A 17100-nucleotide genomic window follows, 5' to 3' on the forward strand; every position below is an offset into this window, starting at 1 on the left:
TTCAACAGCTCATAGAATGTTGGATCCAGGATTGTCAGTTTCTGGAGATCCCAATCAATACTTCCTTCAGCCTCATTAACACTCTTGGAGATCCCTATGAAATACGGCAGTGGAATGCTGATGGCCTGCCCCGTGACATGATATCAACAGAAAATGGCATTTTGGTCACTCAAGGACGACGGTGGCCTTTGATGATTGATCCCCAAGATCAGGTGCGCAAGAAATGCCTGTGATAAAAGTGCACTGTTAGCTCTGGTTAACTTGTGATGTCTATTACAAATCATAAACATGGAATTTAGCATACTTGTAAGGTCATGGAGATTTAGTCCTAGAAGGGAGGTCAGGGGTCATCTAAATCAAGTCCCTCATTTTGTGGATGTAGAAAGTAAGAAGGATGAGTTTAAATGCTCTGCCTACTTGACTTTCACTGACTTCATTTAGGGGGTCGACCATTAGTTTTCTGCTTTCTTTGGAGGAAGAAGTTCACAGAAATTCATTCTTATACGATCCTTGTTCCTAAAAAGTCTGAGGAGTAAGAATGGAGTCAGAGAATGATGACTTCTTGAGCAAGTCTTCCTGGAATTTATGAGAAGCCCATAACCCAACTCCTGAAGTCATGGATCAGTTTTACTAAGTGGCATTTGGAAAAAGGAACAATTGGGAAGGCAGGGAGGCAAGCTTGATGACCATTTTTAAGTATGGCTTTTTTCCTAGATGGCTCTTTTTTCATTTGTTCCAAATATGTGTAAAGGAAGAATCCAACAAGTTGGGCTTTAAGGATATTTTGTTGTTTTCTTGATTTGCGCAGGAGGGTTTTAGATTAAGCAAATGAAATTTATAAACTTTATTCTCAAAGTTTTCGCTCTCTGGACATTTATCAAAGTTTAAAGTAAACACCCTGCTCTGTGTTTTCTCCTGTAGGCCAACCGTTGGATAAGAAACAAGGAAAGCAAGAATGGTTTAAAGATCATTAAGCTTACAGATACTAATTTCTTACGTACGCTTGAGAATTCCATCCGACTTGGCTTACCTGTCTTACTGGAAGAGGTTTGCTTTTCACTTTCTTTCTCCTATTAGTTCCTGACTTTCAGATTCCAATTCTATTTCAGCCAATACAGATTATCACTGCATCAAGCCAGAGACCCCAGTTAACTCCATTTTCAAATTGGTGAAACCAGTTGCTTTGCACCTTAAACAATACACTCATACAGGGAGGGATCTGTGATTGAGTGATTTTTATTTTTTCATTTTCAGATGATGATTTTTTTTATTTTTTTTTATTTTTTTAATTAAAAAAAATTAACTAACACAACATTTAGAAATCATTCCATTCTACATATGCAATCAGTAATTCTTAATATCATCACATAGGTGTATGGTCGTCATTTCTCAGTACATATGCATCGATTTAGAAAAAGAAATAGCAAGACAACTGAAAAAGAAATAAAATGATAACACAGAGAGAAAACAAAAATAAAAATAAAAAGTACAAAAATATATAAGGAAAAAAAAAAAACCTGTAGCTCAGATGCAGCTTCATTCAGCGTTCCAACATAATTACATTACAATTAGGCAGTATTGTGCTGACCTTTTTTTTTTTTTTTTTTTAGAAATCATACCATTCTACATATACAATCAGTAATTCTTAACATCATCACATAGATGCATGATCATCGTTTCTTAGTACATTTGCATCGGTTTAGAAGAACTAGCAATATAACTGAAAAAGATATAGAATGTTAATATAGAGAAAAAAAATAAAAGTAATAATAGTAAGAACAAAACAAAACAAAACAAAAACCTATAGCTCGGATGCAGCTTCATTCAGTGTTTTAACATGATTACTTTACAATTAGGTATTATTGTGCTGTCCATTTTTGAGTTTTTGTATCTAGTCCTATTGCACAGTCTGTATCCCATCAGCTCCAATTACCCATTATCTTACCCTGTTTCTAACTCCTGCTGAACTCTGTTACCAATGACATATTCCAAGTTTATTCTCGAGTGTCGATTCACATCATTGGGACCATACAGTATTTGTCTTTTAGTTTTTGGCTAGACTCACTCAGCATAATGTTCTCTAGGTCCATCCATGTTATTACGTGCTTCATAAGTTTATCCTGCCTTAAAGCTGCATAATATTCCATCGTATGTATATTCCACAGTTTGTTTAGCCACTCGTCTGTTGATGGACATTTTGGCTGTTTCCATCTCTTTGCAATTATAAATAACGCTGCTATAAACATTGGTGTGCAAATGTCCGTTTGAGTTTTTGCCCTTAATTCCTTTGAGTAGATTCCCAGCAATGGTATTGCTGGGTCGTATGGCAATTCTATATTCAGCTTTTTGAGGAACCGCCAAACTGCCTTCCACAGTGGTTGCACCATTTGACATTCCCACCAACAGTGGATAAGTGTGCCTCTTTCACCGCATCCTTTCCAGCACTTGTCATTTTCTGTTTTGTTGATAATGGCCATTCTGGTGGGAGTGAGATGATATCTCATTGTGGTTTTGATTTGCATTTCTCTAATGGCCAGGGACATTGAGCATCTCTTCATATGTCTTTTGGCCATTTGTATTTCCTCCTCTGAGAGGTGTCTATTCAAGTCTTTTTCCCATTTTGTAATTGGGTTGGCTGTCTTTTTGTTGTTGAGTTGAACAATCTCATTATAAATTCTGGATACTAGACCTTTATCTGATATGTCGTTTCCAAATATTGATTCCCATTGTGTAGGCTGTCTTTCTACTTTCTTGATGAAGTTCTTTGATGCACAAAAGTGTTTAATTTTGAGGAGTTCCCATTTATTTATTTCCTTCTTCAGTGCTCTTGCTTTAGGTGTAAGGTCCATAAAACCACCTCCAATTGTAAGATTCATAAGATATCTTCCTACATTTTCCTCTAACTGTTTTATGGTCTTAGACCTAATGTTTAGATCTTTGATCCATTTTGAGTTAACTTTTGTATAGGATGTGAGATATGGGTCTTCTTTCATTCTTTTGCATATGGATATCCAGTTCTCTAGGCACCATTTATTGAAGAGACTGCTCTGTCCCAGGTGAGTTGGCTTGACTGCCTTATCAAAGATCAAATGTCCATAGATGAGAGGGTCTATATCTGAGCACTCTATTCGATTCCATTGGTCGATATATCTATCTTTATGCCAATACCATGCTGTTTTGACCACTGTGGCTTTATAATATGCCTTAAAGTCAGGCAGTGCAAGACCTCCAGCTTCGTTTTTTTTCCTCAAGATGTTTTTAGCAATTCGGGGCACCCTGCCCTTCCAGATAAATTTGCTTATTGGTTTTTCTATTTCTGAAAAATAAGTTGTTGGGATTTTGATTGGTATTGCATTGAATCTGTAAATCAATTTAGGTAGGATTGACATCTTAACTATATTTAGTCTTCCAATCCATGAACACGGTATGCCCTTCCATCTGTTTAGGTCTTCTGTGATTTCTTTTAGCAGTTTTTTGTAGTTTTCTTTATATAGGTTTTTTGTCTCCTTAGTTAAATTTATTCCTAGGTATTTTTTTTTTTTTTTTTTTTTTTTTTTTTATTTTATTTTATTTTTTTTATTAACGGAAAGAAAAAAAGAAATTAACACAACATTTAGAAATCATACCATTCTACATATGCACTCAGTAATTCTTAACATCATCACATAGATGCATGATCATTGTTTCTTAGTACATTTGCATCAGTTTAGAGGAACTAGCAACACAACAGAAAAAGCTATAAAATGTTAATATAAAGAAAAGAAATAAAAGTAGTAGTAATAGTAAAAAACAACAACAACAAACAAACCAACAAGCAAACAAAAACAAAAAAAAAACCTTATAGCTCAGATGCAGCTTCATTCAGTATTTTAACATGATTACTTTACAATTAGGTATTATTGTGCTGTCCATTTTTGAGTTTTTGTATCTAGTCCTGTTGCACAATCTGTATCCCTTCAGCTTCAATTACCCATTGTCTTACCCTGTTTCTAACTCCTGCTGAACTCTGTTACCAATGACATATTTCAAGTTTATTCTCGAATGTCCGTTCACAACAGTGGGACCATACAGTATTTGTCCTTTAGTTTTTGGCTGGATTCACTCAGCATAATATTCTCTAGGTCCATCCATGTTATTACATGGTTCACAAGTTTATCTTGTCTTAAAGCTGCATAATATTCCATCGTATGTATATACCACAGTTTGTTTAGCCACTCTTCTGTTGATGGAGATTTTGGCTGTTTCCATCTCCTTGCAATTGTAAATAACGCTGCTATAAACATTGGTGTGCAAATGTCCGTTTGTGTCTTTGCCCTTAAGTCCTTTGAGTAGATACCTAGCAATGGTATTGCTGGGTCGTATGGCAATTCTATATTCAGCTTTTTGAGGAACCGCCAAACTGCCTTCCACAGTGGTTGCACCCTTTGACATTCCCACCAACAGTGAATAAGTGTGCCTCTTTCTCCGCATCCTCTCCAGCACTTGTCATTTTCTGTTTTGTTGATAATGGCCATTCTGGTGGGTGTGAGATGATATCTCATTGTGGTTTTGATTTGCATTTCTCTAATGGCCAGGGACATTGAGCATCTCTTCATGTGCCTCTTGGCCATCCGTATTTCTTCTTCTGGTAGGTGTCTGTTTAAGTCTTTTTCCCATTTTGTAATTGGGTTGGCTGTCTTTTTGTTGTTGAGTTGAATAATCTCTTTATAAATTCTGGATACTAGACCCTTATCTGATATGTCATTTCCAAATATTGTCTCCCATTGTGTAGGCTGTCTTTCTACTTTCTTGATGAAGTTCTGTGATGCACAAAAGTGTTTAATTTTGAGAAGCTCCCATTTATTTATTTCCTTCTTCAGTGTTCTTGCTTTAGGTTTAAGGTCCATAAAACCACCTCCAGTTGTAAGATCCATAAGATATCTCCCAACATTTTCCTCTAACTGTTTTATGGTCTTAGACCTAATGTTTAGATCTTTGATCCATTTTGAGTTAACTTTTGTATAGGGTGTGAGAGATGGGTCTTCTTTCATTCTTTTGCATATGGATATCCAGTTCTCTAGGCACCATTTATTGAAGAGACTGTTCTGTCCCAGGTGAGTTGGCTTGACTGCCTTATCAAAGATCAAATGTCCATAGATGAGAGGGTCTATATCTGAGCACTCTATTCGATTCCATTGGTCGATATATCTATCTTTATGCCAATACCATGCTGTTTTGACCACTGTGGCTTCATAATATGCCTTAAAGTCAGGCAGCGCGAGACCTCCAGCTTCGTTTTTTTTCCTCAAGATGTTTTTAGCAATTCGGGGTACCCTGCCCTTCCAGATAAATTTGCTTATTGGTTTTTCTATTTCTGAAAAATATGTTGTTGGGATTTTGATTGGTATTGCATTGAATCTGTAAATCAATTTAGGTAGGATTGACATCTTAACTATATTTAGTCTTCCAATCCATGAACACGGTACGCCCTTCCATCTATTTAGGTCTTCTGTGATTTCTTTTAACAGTTTTTTGTAGTTTTCTTTATATAGGTTTTTTGTCTCTTTGGTTAAATTTATTCCTAGGTATTTTATTCTTTTAGTTGCGATTGTAAATGGGATTCGTTTCTTGATTTCTACCTCAGCTTGTTCATTACTAGTGTATAGAAAAGCTACAGATTTTTGAATGTTGATCTTGTAGCCTGCTACTTTGCTGTACTCATTTATTAGCTCTAGTAATTTTGTTGTGGATTTTTCTGGGTTTTCTACATATAGTATCATATCGTCTGCAAACAGTGATAGTTTTACTTCTTCCTTTCCAATTTTGATGCCTTGTATTTCTTTTTCTTGCCTAATTGCTCTGGTTAGAACTTCCAACACAATGTTGAATAATAGTGGTGATAGTGGACATCCTTGTCTTGTTCCTGATCTTAGGGGGAAAGTTTTCAATTTTTCCCCATTGAGGATGATATTAGCTGTGGGTTTTTCATATATTCCCTCTATCATTTTAAGGAAGTTCCCTTGTATTCCTATCTTTTGAAGTGTTTTCAGCAGGAAAGGATGTTGAATCTTGTCAAATGCCTTCTCTGCATCAATTGAGATGATCATGTGATTTTTCTGCTTTGATTTGTTGATATGGTGTATTACATTAATTGATTTTCTTATGTTGAACCATCCTTGCATACCTGGGATGAATCCTACTTGGTCATGATGTATAATTCTTTTAATGTGTTGTTGGATACGATTTGCTAGAATTTTATTGAGGATTTTTGCATCTGTATTCATTAGAGAGATTGGTCTGTAGTTTTCTTTTTTTGTAATATCTTTGCCTGGTTTTGGTATGAGGGTGATGTTGGCTTCATAGAATGAATTAGGTAGTTTTCCCTCCACTTCGATTATGTTGAAGAGTTTGAGGAGAGTAGGTACTAATTCTTTCTGGAATGTTTGATAGAATTCACATGTGAAGCCGTCTGGTCCTGGACTTTTCTTTTTAGGGAGGTTTTGAATAACTAATTCAATCTCTTTACTTGTGATTGGTTTGTTGAGGTCGTCTATTTCTTCTTGAGTCAAAGTTGGTTGTTCCTGTCTTTCCAGGAACCTGTCCATTTCTTCTAAATTGTTGTATTTATTAGCGTAAAGTTGTTCATAGTATCTTGTTATTACCTCCTTTATTTCTGTGAGGTCAGTAGTTATGTCTCCTCTTTCATTTCTAATCTTATTTATTTGCATCCTCTCTCTTCTTCTTTTTGTCAATCTTGCTAAGGGCCCATCAATCTTGTTGATTTTCTCATAGAACCAACTTCTGGTCTTATTGATTTTCTCTATTGTTTTCATGTTTTCAATTTCATTTATTTCTGCTCTAATCTTTGTTATTTCTTTCCTTTTGCTTGCTTTGGGATTAGTTTGCTGTTCTTTCTCCAGTTCTTCCAAGTGGACAGTTAATTCCTGCATTTTTGCCTTTTCTTCTTTTCTGATAAAGGCATTTAGGGCAATAAATTTCCCTCTTAGCACTGCCTTTGCTGCGTCCCATAAGTTTTGATATGTTGTGTCTTCATTTTCATTTGCCTCTAGGTATTTACTAATTTCTCTTGCAATTTCTTCTTTGACCCACTTGTTGTTTAAGAGTGTGTTGTTGAGCCTCCATGTATTTATGAATTTTCTGGCACTCCGCCTATTATTGATTTCCAACTTCATTCCTTTATGATCCGAGAAAGTGTTGTGTATGATTTCAATCTTTTTAAATTTGTTAAGACTTGCTTTGTGACCCAGCATATGGTCTATCTTTGAGAATGATCCATGAGCACTTGAAAAAAAGGTGTATCCTGCTGTTGTGGGATGTAATGTCCTATAAATGTCTGTTAAGTCAAGTTCATTTATAGTAATATTCAGGTTCTCTATTTCTTTATTGATCCTCTGTGTAGATGTTCTGTCCATTGATGAGAGTGGTGAATTGAAGTCTCCAACTATTATGGTATATGTGTCTATTTCCCTTTTCAGTGTTTGCAGTGTATTCCTCACGTATTTTGGGGCATTCTGGTTCGGTGCGTAAATATTTATGATTGTTATGTCTTCTTGTTTAATTGTTCCTTTTATTAGTATATAGTGTCCTTCTTTGTCTCTTTTAACTGTTTTACATTTGAAGTCTAATTTGTTGGATATTAGTATAGCCACTCCTGCTCTTTTCTGGTTGTTGTTTGCATGAAATATCTTTTCCCAACCTTTCACTTTCAACCTATATTTATCTTTGGGTCTAAGATGTGTTTCCTGTAGACAGCATATAGAAGGATCCTGTTTTTTAATCCATTCTGCCAGTCTATGTCTTTTAATTGGGGAATTCAGTCCATTGACATTTAGAGTTATTACTGTTTGGATAATATTTTCCTCTACCATTTTGCCTTTTGTATTATATATATCATATCTGTCTTTCCTTCTTTCTACACTTTTCTCCATGTCTCTCTCTTCTGTCTTTTTGTATCTGACTCTAGTGCTTCCTTTAGTATTTCTTGCAAAGCTGGTCTCTTGGTCACAAATTCTCTTAGTGACTTTTTGTCTGAGAATGTTTTAATTTCTCCCTCATTTTTGAAGGACAATTTTGCTGGATATAGGAGTCTTGGCTGGCAGTTTTTCTCTTTTAGTAACTTAAATATATCATCCCACTGTCTTCTAGCTTCCATGGTTTCTGCTGAGAAATCTACACATAGTCTTATTGGGTTTCCCTTGTATGTGACGGATTGTTTTTCTCTCGCTGCCTTCAAGATCCTCTCTTTCTCTTTGACCTCTGACATTCTAACTAGTAAGTGTCTTGGGGAACGCCTATTTGTGTCTAATCTCTTTGGGGTGCGCTGCACTTCTTGGATCTGTAATTTTAGGTCTTTCATAAGAGTTGGGAAATTTTCAGTGATAATTTCTTCCATTAGTTTTTCTCCTCCTTTTCCCTTCTCTTCTCCTTCTGGGATACCCACTACACGTATATTTGTACGGTTCACATTGTCCTTGAGTTCCCTGATACCTTGTTCAAATTTTTCCATTCTTTTCCGGATAGTTTCTGTTTCTTTTTGGAGTTCAGATGTTTCATCCTCCAAATCACTAATTCTATCTTCTGTTTCTTTAAATCTGTCATTGTAGGTATCCATTGTTTTTTCCATCTTTTCTACTTTATCTTTCACTTCCATAAGTTCTGTGATTTGTTTTTTCAGTTTTTCTATTTCTTCTTTATGTTCAGCCCATGTCTTCTTCATGTCCTCCCTCAATTTATCGATTTCGTTTTTGAAGAGGTTTTCCATTTCTGTTCGTATATTCAGCATTAGTTGTTTCAGCTCCTGTATCTCATTTGAACTATTGGTTTCTTCGTTTGTCTGGGCCATATGTTCAATTTTCTGAGCGTGATCCGTTATCTTCTGCTGGCGTCTGGGCATTTAGTCAGATTTCCCCGGGTGTTCGACCCCACAGGTTGAAAGATTTTTCTGCGCAGTCTCTGGGTTCTGTTCTTCCTATCCTGCCCAGTAGGTGGCGCACGTGGCACACGCCTGTCTGTGGGTTCCACCAGCGAAAGTTGCTGTGGGTCCCTCAACTCTGGAAAACTCTCGCCGTAGGGGAGGTTCGGCAACCGAAGCGTCTTGGAAGAATGCCAGCCGGCCCGGGGTTCCAAACGCGGGGAGGGTCGCCGGCTGTCGCAGCACAGGAGAGCGTCCGGCCAAATTAGCTAGTCGGCCCGGGGCACCAAGCGTGGCGGGAGGGCGCCAGCTGTCGCAGCCCGGGAGAGTGCACTGCTCCCAGCCGACGGGGGAGTCACGTGTTTGGAAGGGATCCCCCGGTCACTGTTCTCCGCAGTCTGGGGATTTCCGACCCAACTATCTCAGTTGTTCCGGGGGGCCTCGTGTGGTGGGGGCACCAGCCGCCGCGGCCTAAGGGGACCGCCTGTCCAATTCTACCAGCTGGCCTGGGAAGGTGGAAGGGAGGGACTCCGGTCGCTTGCTGACCCACCCAGGAAAGCCCGTGCCCCTTGGTGATCTCACCGGAGCTGGTTCTCCCAGATAGTCAGCCGTTCCAGGATGGGGTACGCTGTCCCTTTGATCTCCCTCGTGGCTCCGGGAGCTGCTCTGTATTATCTCCACTCCCCCAGTAGTTGTTCTGGAGGATGAAAGGTGAGGGCGGCAAGGCTGTCGAGGCTGGTAGCAGAGGAGCACGGTGAAGGCGGGGGAAGAGGGCACCGTGTTGGTTGGAGAGCAGCTGGAGCAGGAGGGGGAGGAGGGGGGTAGGGAGGTCGGGCGGCTCGGCTGCTGCGGGGCGCGTGCGCCGCGCGGCGGTCCGGGGGAGAAAGAGGGGGGGTAGGGAGGTCGGGCGGCTCGGCTGCTGCGGGGCGCGTGCGCCGCGCGGCGGTCCGGGGGAGAAAGAGGGGGGGTAGGGAGGTCGGGCGGCTCGGCTGCTGCGGGGCGCGTGCGCCGCGCGGCGGTCCGGGGAGAAAGAGGGGGGGTAGGGAGGTCGGGCGGCTCGGCTGCTGCGGGGCGCATGCGCCGCGCGGCGGTCCGGGGGAGAAAGAGGGGGGGTAGGGAGGTCGGGCGGCTCGGCTGCTGCGGGGCGCGTGCGCCGCGCGGCGGTCCGGGGGAGAAAAAGTATTCCTAGGTATTTTATTCTTTTAGTTGCAATTGTAAATGGGATTCGTTTCTTGATTTCCCCCTCCTCTTGTTCATTGCTAGCGTATAGAAATGCTACAGATTTTTGAATGTTGATCTTGTAACCTGCTACTTTGCTGTACTCATTTATTACCTCTAGTAGTTTTGTTGTGGATTTTTCCGGGTTTTCGATGTATAGTATCATATCGTCTGCAAACAGTGATAGTTTTACTTCTTCCTTTCCAATTTTGATGCCTTGTATTTCCTTTTCTTGTCTAATTGCTCTGGCTAGAACCTCCAACACAATGTTGAATAATAGTGGTGATAGTGGACATCCTTGTCTTGTTCCTGATCTTAGGGGGAAAGTTTTCAATTTTTCCCCATTGAGAATGATATTAGCTGTGGGTTTTTCATATATTCCCTCTATCATTTTAAGGAAGTTCCCTTGTATTCCTATCCTTTGAAGTGTTTTCAACAGGAAAGGATGTTGAATCTTGTCAAATGCCTTCTCTGCATCAATTGAGATGATCATGTGATTTTTCTGCTTTGATTTGTTGATATGGTGTATTACATTAATTGATTTTCTTATGTTGAACCATCCTTGCATACCTGGGATGAATCCTACTTGGTCATGATGAATAATTCTTTTAATGTGTTGTTGGATACGATTTGCTAGAATTTTATTGAGGATTTTTGCATGTATATTCATTAGAGAGATCGGCCTGTAGTTTTCTTTTCTTGTAATATCTTTGCCTGGTTTTGGTATGAGGGTAATGTTGGCTTCATAGAATGAATTAGGTAGTTTTCCCTCCACTTCAATTTTTTTGAAGAGTTTGAGGAGAGTTGGTACTAATTCCTTCTGGAATGTTTGAGAGAATTCACATGTGAAGCCGTCTGGTCCTGGACTTTTCTTTTTAGGAAGCTTTTGAATGACTAATTCAATTTCTTTACTTGTGATTGGTTTGTTGAGGTCATCTATGTCTTCTTGAGTCAAAGTTGGTTGTTCATGCCTTTCCAGGAACCCGTCCATTTCCTCTAAATTGTTGTATTTATTAGCGTAAAGTTGTTCATAGTATCCTGTTATTACCTTCTTTATTTCTGTGAGGTCAGTAGTTATGTCTCCTCTTCCACTTCTGATCTTATCTGTTTGCATCCTCTCTCTTCTTCTTTTTGTCAATCTTGCTAAGGGCCCATCAATCTTGTTGATTTTCTCATAGAACCAACTTCTGGCCTTATTGATTTTCTCTAATGTTTTCATGTTTTCAATTTCATTTATTTGTGCTCTAATCTTTGTTATTTCTTTCCTTTTGCTTGCCTTGGGGTTAGCTTGCTGTTCTTTCTCCAGTTCTTCCAAATGGATAGTTATTTTTTGCCTTTTCTTCTTTTCTGATATAGGCATTTAGAGCAATAAATTTCCCTCTTAGCACTGCCTTTGCTGCATCCCATAAGTTTTGATATGTTGTGTTTTCATTTTCATTCGCCTCGAGGTATTTGCTAATTTCTCTAGCAATTTCTTCTTTGACCCACTCGTTGTTTAGGAGTGTGTTGTTGAGCCTCCACGTATTTGTGAATTTTCTGGCACTCCACCTATTATTGATTTCCAACTTCATCCTTTATGATCCGAGAAAGTGTTGTGTATGATTTCAATCTTTTTAAATTTGTTAAGACTTGCTTTGTGACCCAGCATATGGTCTATCTTTGAGAATGATCCATGAGCACTTGAGAAAAAGGTGTATCCTGCTGTTGTGGGATTTAATGTCCTATAAATGTCTGTTAAGTCTAGCTCCTTTATAGTAATATTCAGATTCTCTATTTCTTTATTGATCCTCTGTCTAGATGTTCTGTCCATTGATGAGAGTGGGGAATTGAAGTCTCCAACTATTATGGTATATGAGTTTATTTCCCTTTTCAGTGTTTGCAGTGTATTCCTCACGTATTTTGGGGCATTCTGGTTCGGTGCGTAAATATTTATGATTGTTATGTCTTCTTGTTTAATTGTTCCTTTTATTAGTATATAGTGTCCTTCTTTGTCTCTTTTAACTGTTTTACATTTGAAGTCTAATTTGTTGGATATTAGTATAGTCACTCCTGCTCTTTTCTGGTTGTTATTTGCATGAAATATCTTTTCCCAACCTTTCACTTTCAACCTATGTTTATCTTTGGGTCTAAGATGTGTTTCCTGTAGACAGCATATAGAAGGATCCTGTTTTTTAATCCATTCTGCCAGTCTATGTCTTTTCATTGGGGAATTCAGTCCATTAACATTTAGTGTCATTACTGTTTGGATAATATTTTCCTCTGCCATTTTGCCTTTTGTATTATATATATCATATCTGACTTTCCTTCTTTCTACACTCTTCTCCATACCTCTCTCTTCTGTCTTTTTGTATCTGACTCTAGTGCTCCCTTTAGTATTTCTTGCAGAGCTGGTCTCTTGGTCACAAATTCTCTCAGTGACTTTTTGTCTGAGAATGTTTTAATTTCTCCCTCATTTTTGAAGAATAATTTTGCTGGATATAGGAGTCTTGGTTGGCAGTTTTTCTCTTTTAGTAATTTAAATATATCATCCCACTGTCTTCTAGCTTCCATGGTTTCTGCTGAGAAATCTACACATAGTCTTATTGGGTTTTCCTTGTATGTGATGGATTGTTTTTCTCTTGCTGCTTTCAAGATCCTCTCTTTCTCTTTGACCTCTGACATTCTAACTAGTAAGTGTCTTGGAGAATGCCTATTTGGGTCTAATCTCTTTGGGGTGCGCTGCACTTCTTGGATCTGTAATTTTAGGTCTTTCATAAGAGTTGGGAAATTTTCAGTGATAATTTCTTCCATTAGTTTTTCTCCTCCTTTCCCCTTCTCTTCTCCTTCTGGGACTCCCACAAGACGTATATTTGTGCGGTTCATATTGTCCTTGAGTTCCCTGATACCCTGTTCAAATTTTTCCACTCTTTTCCCGATAGATTCTGTTTCTTTTTGGAATTCAGATGTTCCATCCTCCAAATCATTAATTCTATCTTCTGTCTCTTTAAATCTATCATTGTAGGTATCCATTATTTTTTCCATCTTTGCTACTTTATCCTTCACTTCCATAAGTTCTGCGATTTGTTTTTTCAGTTTTTCTATTTCTTCTTTATGTTCAGCCCATGTCCTCTTCATGTCCTCCCTCAATTTATCGATTTCATTTTTGAAGAGGTTTTCCATTTCTGTTCGTATATTCAGCATTAGTTGTCTCAGCTCTTGTATCTCATTTGAGCTATTGGTTTGTTCCTTTGACTGGGCCATATTCTCAATCTTTTGAGCATGGACAGTTATCTTCTGCTGCTGGCATCTGGGCATTTATTCAGATTTCTCTGGGTGTCATACCCAGCAAGGTTGTAAGATTTTTCTGTGAAATCTCTGGGATCTGTTTTTCTTATCTTGCCCAGTAGGTGGTGCACGTGGCACACGTTTGTCTCAAGTGTTTGGAATGGGTCTCCCCCGGTCACCAATCTCCGCGGCCTGGGGATTTCCGATCCAATTCTCTCCGTTGATTCAGGGGCCGCGCATGGTGGGGGCGTCAGCTGCCGCCGCTTGAGGGGACCCTGTGGCTGGTTGCGGTCCGCAGCGGACCTGGGGGATTCCCCACCAGACCAGGAAGCCTCCCGTGGGGGGGGGCCACCGCGGCTTGGATAGCCCTCTGATCCGAGACTCGTAGCCGCCCGCAAAAGAGGGGCGCCAGCCGCCTCAGCTTGGGAAGCTTGCCTCTCCGAGACTCTCAGCCGTCCTGGGAAGGAGGGAGGGAGTATCTCCGACCGCTGCAGCTGCCGCTGCTCGGGAAATTGCGCGCCACTCGGGGATCTCACCGCAGCTGAGTCTCGCAGTCAGACTAGCCAGTCCAGACTTTAGATAGCCCTCTGATCCGAGATTTGTAGCCACGGACTCGAAGCCGAGACTCGAAGCCGCCCGCAAAAGAGGGGCGCCGGCTGCCTCGGCTTGGGAAACTTGCTTCTCCGATACTCTCAGCTGGCCTGGGAAGGAGGGAGGGATTAGCTCCGACCGCCGCAGCTGCGGCTGCTCGGGAAATCGCGCGTCGCTCGGGGGTCTCACCGCAGCTGAGTCTCACAGTCAGACTAGCCAGGCCAGACTTTGGATAGCCCTCTGATCCGAGACTCGTAGCCGCGGACTCGAAGCCAAGACTCGAAGCCACCCGCAAAAGAGGGGCGCCGGCCGCCTTGGCTTGGGAAACTTGCCTCTCCGAGACTCTCAGCCGGCCCGGGAAGGAGGGAGGGATTAGCTCCGACCGCCACAGCTGCCGCTGCTCGGGAAATCGCGTGCCACTCGGGGATCTCACCGCAGCCGAGTCTCGCAGTCAGACTAGCCAGTCCAGACTGGGTTACGCTGTGTGTCCATTCCCTGCCGTAGCCCCGGGAGCTGTTCTGTACTGTTTCTGTTCACCTATTAGTTGATTTGGAGTCAGAGGAACTAAGACGCATGTACCTTACTAAGCCGCCATCTTGGGTCCCCCTTCAGATGATGATTTGATGTTAAGTGGAGTGCCGTCTGTTTTCTGACACTGCTAATTCTAAGGCGTTATTATGGTTCTTGAGACTTAGCTGCCCTGAAGCTTCAAAGCAGTTGTGTCATTAGGGACCATCATTATGCACTAATAATTTGCATCCAATTAAACACTCCAGTGGGTATAAACATTATTTTCTGTTTAGGATATCTGACTAGACGTTACATTAGATTGAATAATGACTGAGAAGAATGAACTTTTCTAAAATTTATGTATTGAGTTTAAGTGCCCCATTTCTTCAGATATCTCTCAGAGTTATTTGTGAAATTGTTCACTCATTCAATAAACATTATTTGAGAACTGATTAAAAACAATATAGAGGTGGTTCCTGCTCTCAATAGATGGGGACAGAGATAGTGAACAGAGAAAGAAGGGAGCTGGGGTGGGAAGGGAGGTAACTTGTGATGCAGACTTTGAAAGAGCAAGCAGGGTGCCGAGATGGCCAGTAGGGAGAAAAAGGAATCTGGCTTAGAGGTAAGGCTGGTGGCAGTGACCTGTGTAAGGAACTCAAAATGGGAAGAGTTCAGTGAGAAGAGCCTCCCAGACAATGGGGAAGGCAGGAGCAGAGGTCCTGGGAACAAAAGAGATTGGCTAATGATAGTAGCTTATTTCCCCTATTTACCCATTCTATTCTTATAAGAGATGAAGAAGTGAGATAGAGCTTAGACTGCAAGCTGACTCTAGCCAACCATGCCTAGAAGTGGCTGCTTCAACAGAAAGGAGAGAAGCTCAGAAAAGACCATTGAGCTGGGACAGTGCTGCTGTAGAACTAGCCTGGTGCCCAGGAATAATTCTTAGCCTCTTATCTCGGTATTTTCCATATATTGACTCATTAATCTTCATTTAAATTTCGCTACTATTATCTTATTTACCAGTGAGGAAACTGAGGCATGGGAGTTTAAGTAAACTGCCTGAGCCACCTTGCTGGCCTAGAAAATCCACAGCAAGTTACCACATTCCCCACTCAAATATAAAGAACACAAGCTGTCTCAGTGTGCAGCGTCTGCTCATGGCCAACACAGGGAAGGTTCTATAATGCACCCCAGGCCCCCTCAAACCCGGAACTTGCAGAAGAGAAGGACGGGATCTCCCAAAATCTTTGGCAAAGTTATGTTAGCCCCAAACTGGATTCTTGAACCCAGTTTCACTCCATGGCACAAGAGATCCTGAGGGACTTCTCATGCTCATGGTAGTAGAGGAAAGACCTTCTCTGATGTTCTGCCCCTCGATTGAAGAATGTTTAACCACAGCACAGCACTCTTGGGAGTGGGGTCCTCAGATAGGAAAGGGGCCCTCTGACTGGGTCTTCCCTATTTTCTGTGACTTAGGGATAGCTACTCTCTACATTTGCCAGGGTGAGATTTTCAAACTTTGTTTCCACCTGTTCCTGGGTTAATCAATTTAGTTTGTCTCAACCATCATTTATTTTTTGCAAAAAGGAATACTCAAAACAATCCCATACCTCCTCCCCACTATTATTTATTTATTGTCTTTCTTTTTTTTCCTACTCCTCAGTCCATACACTGGACAAAGAGAGTATCAGTCACAAGCTTTTCACATTCACACATTCACACCTTTAAAGCTCCATAATTATTTAGTCATCTTCAAAAATCAAGGCTATTGGATTACAGTTCAACAGTTTCAGGTATTTTCCTCCAACTACTCCACTACACCAAAAACTGAAAGGGGTTGTCTATATACTGCATAAGAATAACCTCCACATACAGTCTCTGAAACATATTTGTCCTTGTTTTGTTTTTTTGTTTTTATAACCCTTTAAATATGTAAAAACTGAAAACAGTTAGAGTGCCACCCAAAAACAAGCTGCAGGAGATTTTGTCTGCAGATAGTAGCTTGCAACCCTTGACTTAGAACAGCTCTATTTGAAATCTCTCAGCCACTGAAACATTATTTTGTTTCATTTCTCTTCTCCCTTCTGATCAAGAAGTCTTTCTCAATCCCATGATGCCAGGGCTAGGCTTATCCCTGGGAGTCATATCCCACATTGCCAAGGAGATTTACATCCCTGGGAGTTAGGTCCCATGTAGTGGGGGAGGGTAGTGAGTTCACCTGCCAAGTTGGCTTAGAGAGGCCATATCTGAGCAACAAAAGAGGTTCTCTGGGGGTGACTCATAGGCATAATCATAAGTAGATTTGGCTTCTCTTTTGCAAGAATAAGTTTCCTAAGGGAAAACCCCAAAACTGAGGGCTTGTCCCAACAAATTGGCAGTCCACAATGCTTGCAAGAATATCAGGTCTTTCCCAGGTGGTGAGGATTAATATTTATTCCTTTTTCCCAGTCCCTCAAGGAAACTTTGCAAATACTTTTTAATCTTCTGCCCAAATTTATCTGGGATATATATTCGGCATCACACCAACCTATACAAACCAACAAGATCTCACTACTTATTCAAGTTTCCATGTAGTTATGGTGTTAGAATAAGCTGACCATACAAAT

General features: G+C 40.5%; 1 protein-coding gene and 1 long non-coding RNA gene across 3 annotated transcripts in view; one reads left to right on the top strand and one right to left on the bottom strand.

The window, feature by feature from the left end:
- Positions 1-17100, top strand: part of DNAH6 (dynein axonemal heavy chain 6) — a 295021-nt gene that overhangs the window by 188467 nt on the left and 89454 nt on the right. The window contains exons 55-56 of the mRNA XM_077134752.1: positions 9-212; positions 922-1047. Coding sequence (XP_076990867.1) covers positions 9-212; positions 922-1047 — 330 coding nt within the window. The remainder of the gene's footprint in view (positions 1-8; positions 213-921; positions 1048-17100) is intronic.
- LOC143661261 (uncharacterized) overlaps positions 1-17100 on the bottom strand; it is a 201515-nt gene that overhangs the window by 86322 nt on the left and 98093 nt on the right. The gene's annotated exons all lie outside the window — the stretch shown is intronic.

This window comes from Tamandua tetradactyla, chromosome 17 (genome assembly GCF_023851605.1).
Source record: "Tamandua tetradactyla isolate mTamTet1 chromosome 17, mTamTet1.pri, whole genome shotgun sequence".
Classification (NCBI taxonomy): domain Eukaryota; kingdom Metazoa; phylum Chordata; class Mammalia; order Pilosa; family Myrmecophagidae; genus Tamandua; species Tamandua tetradactyla.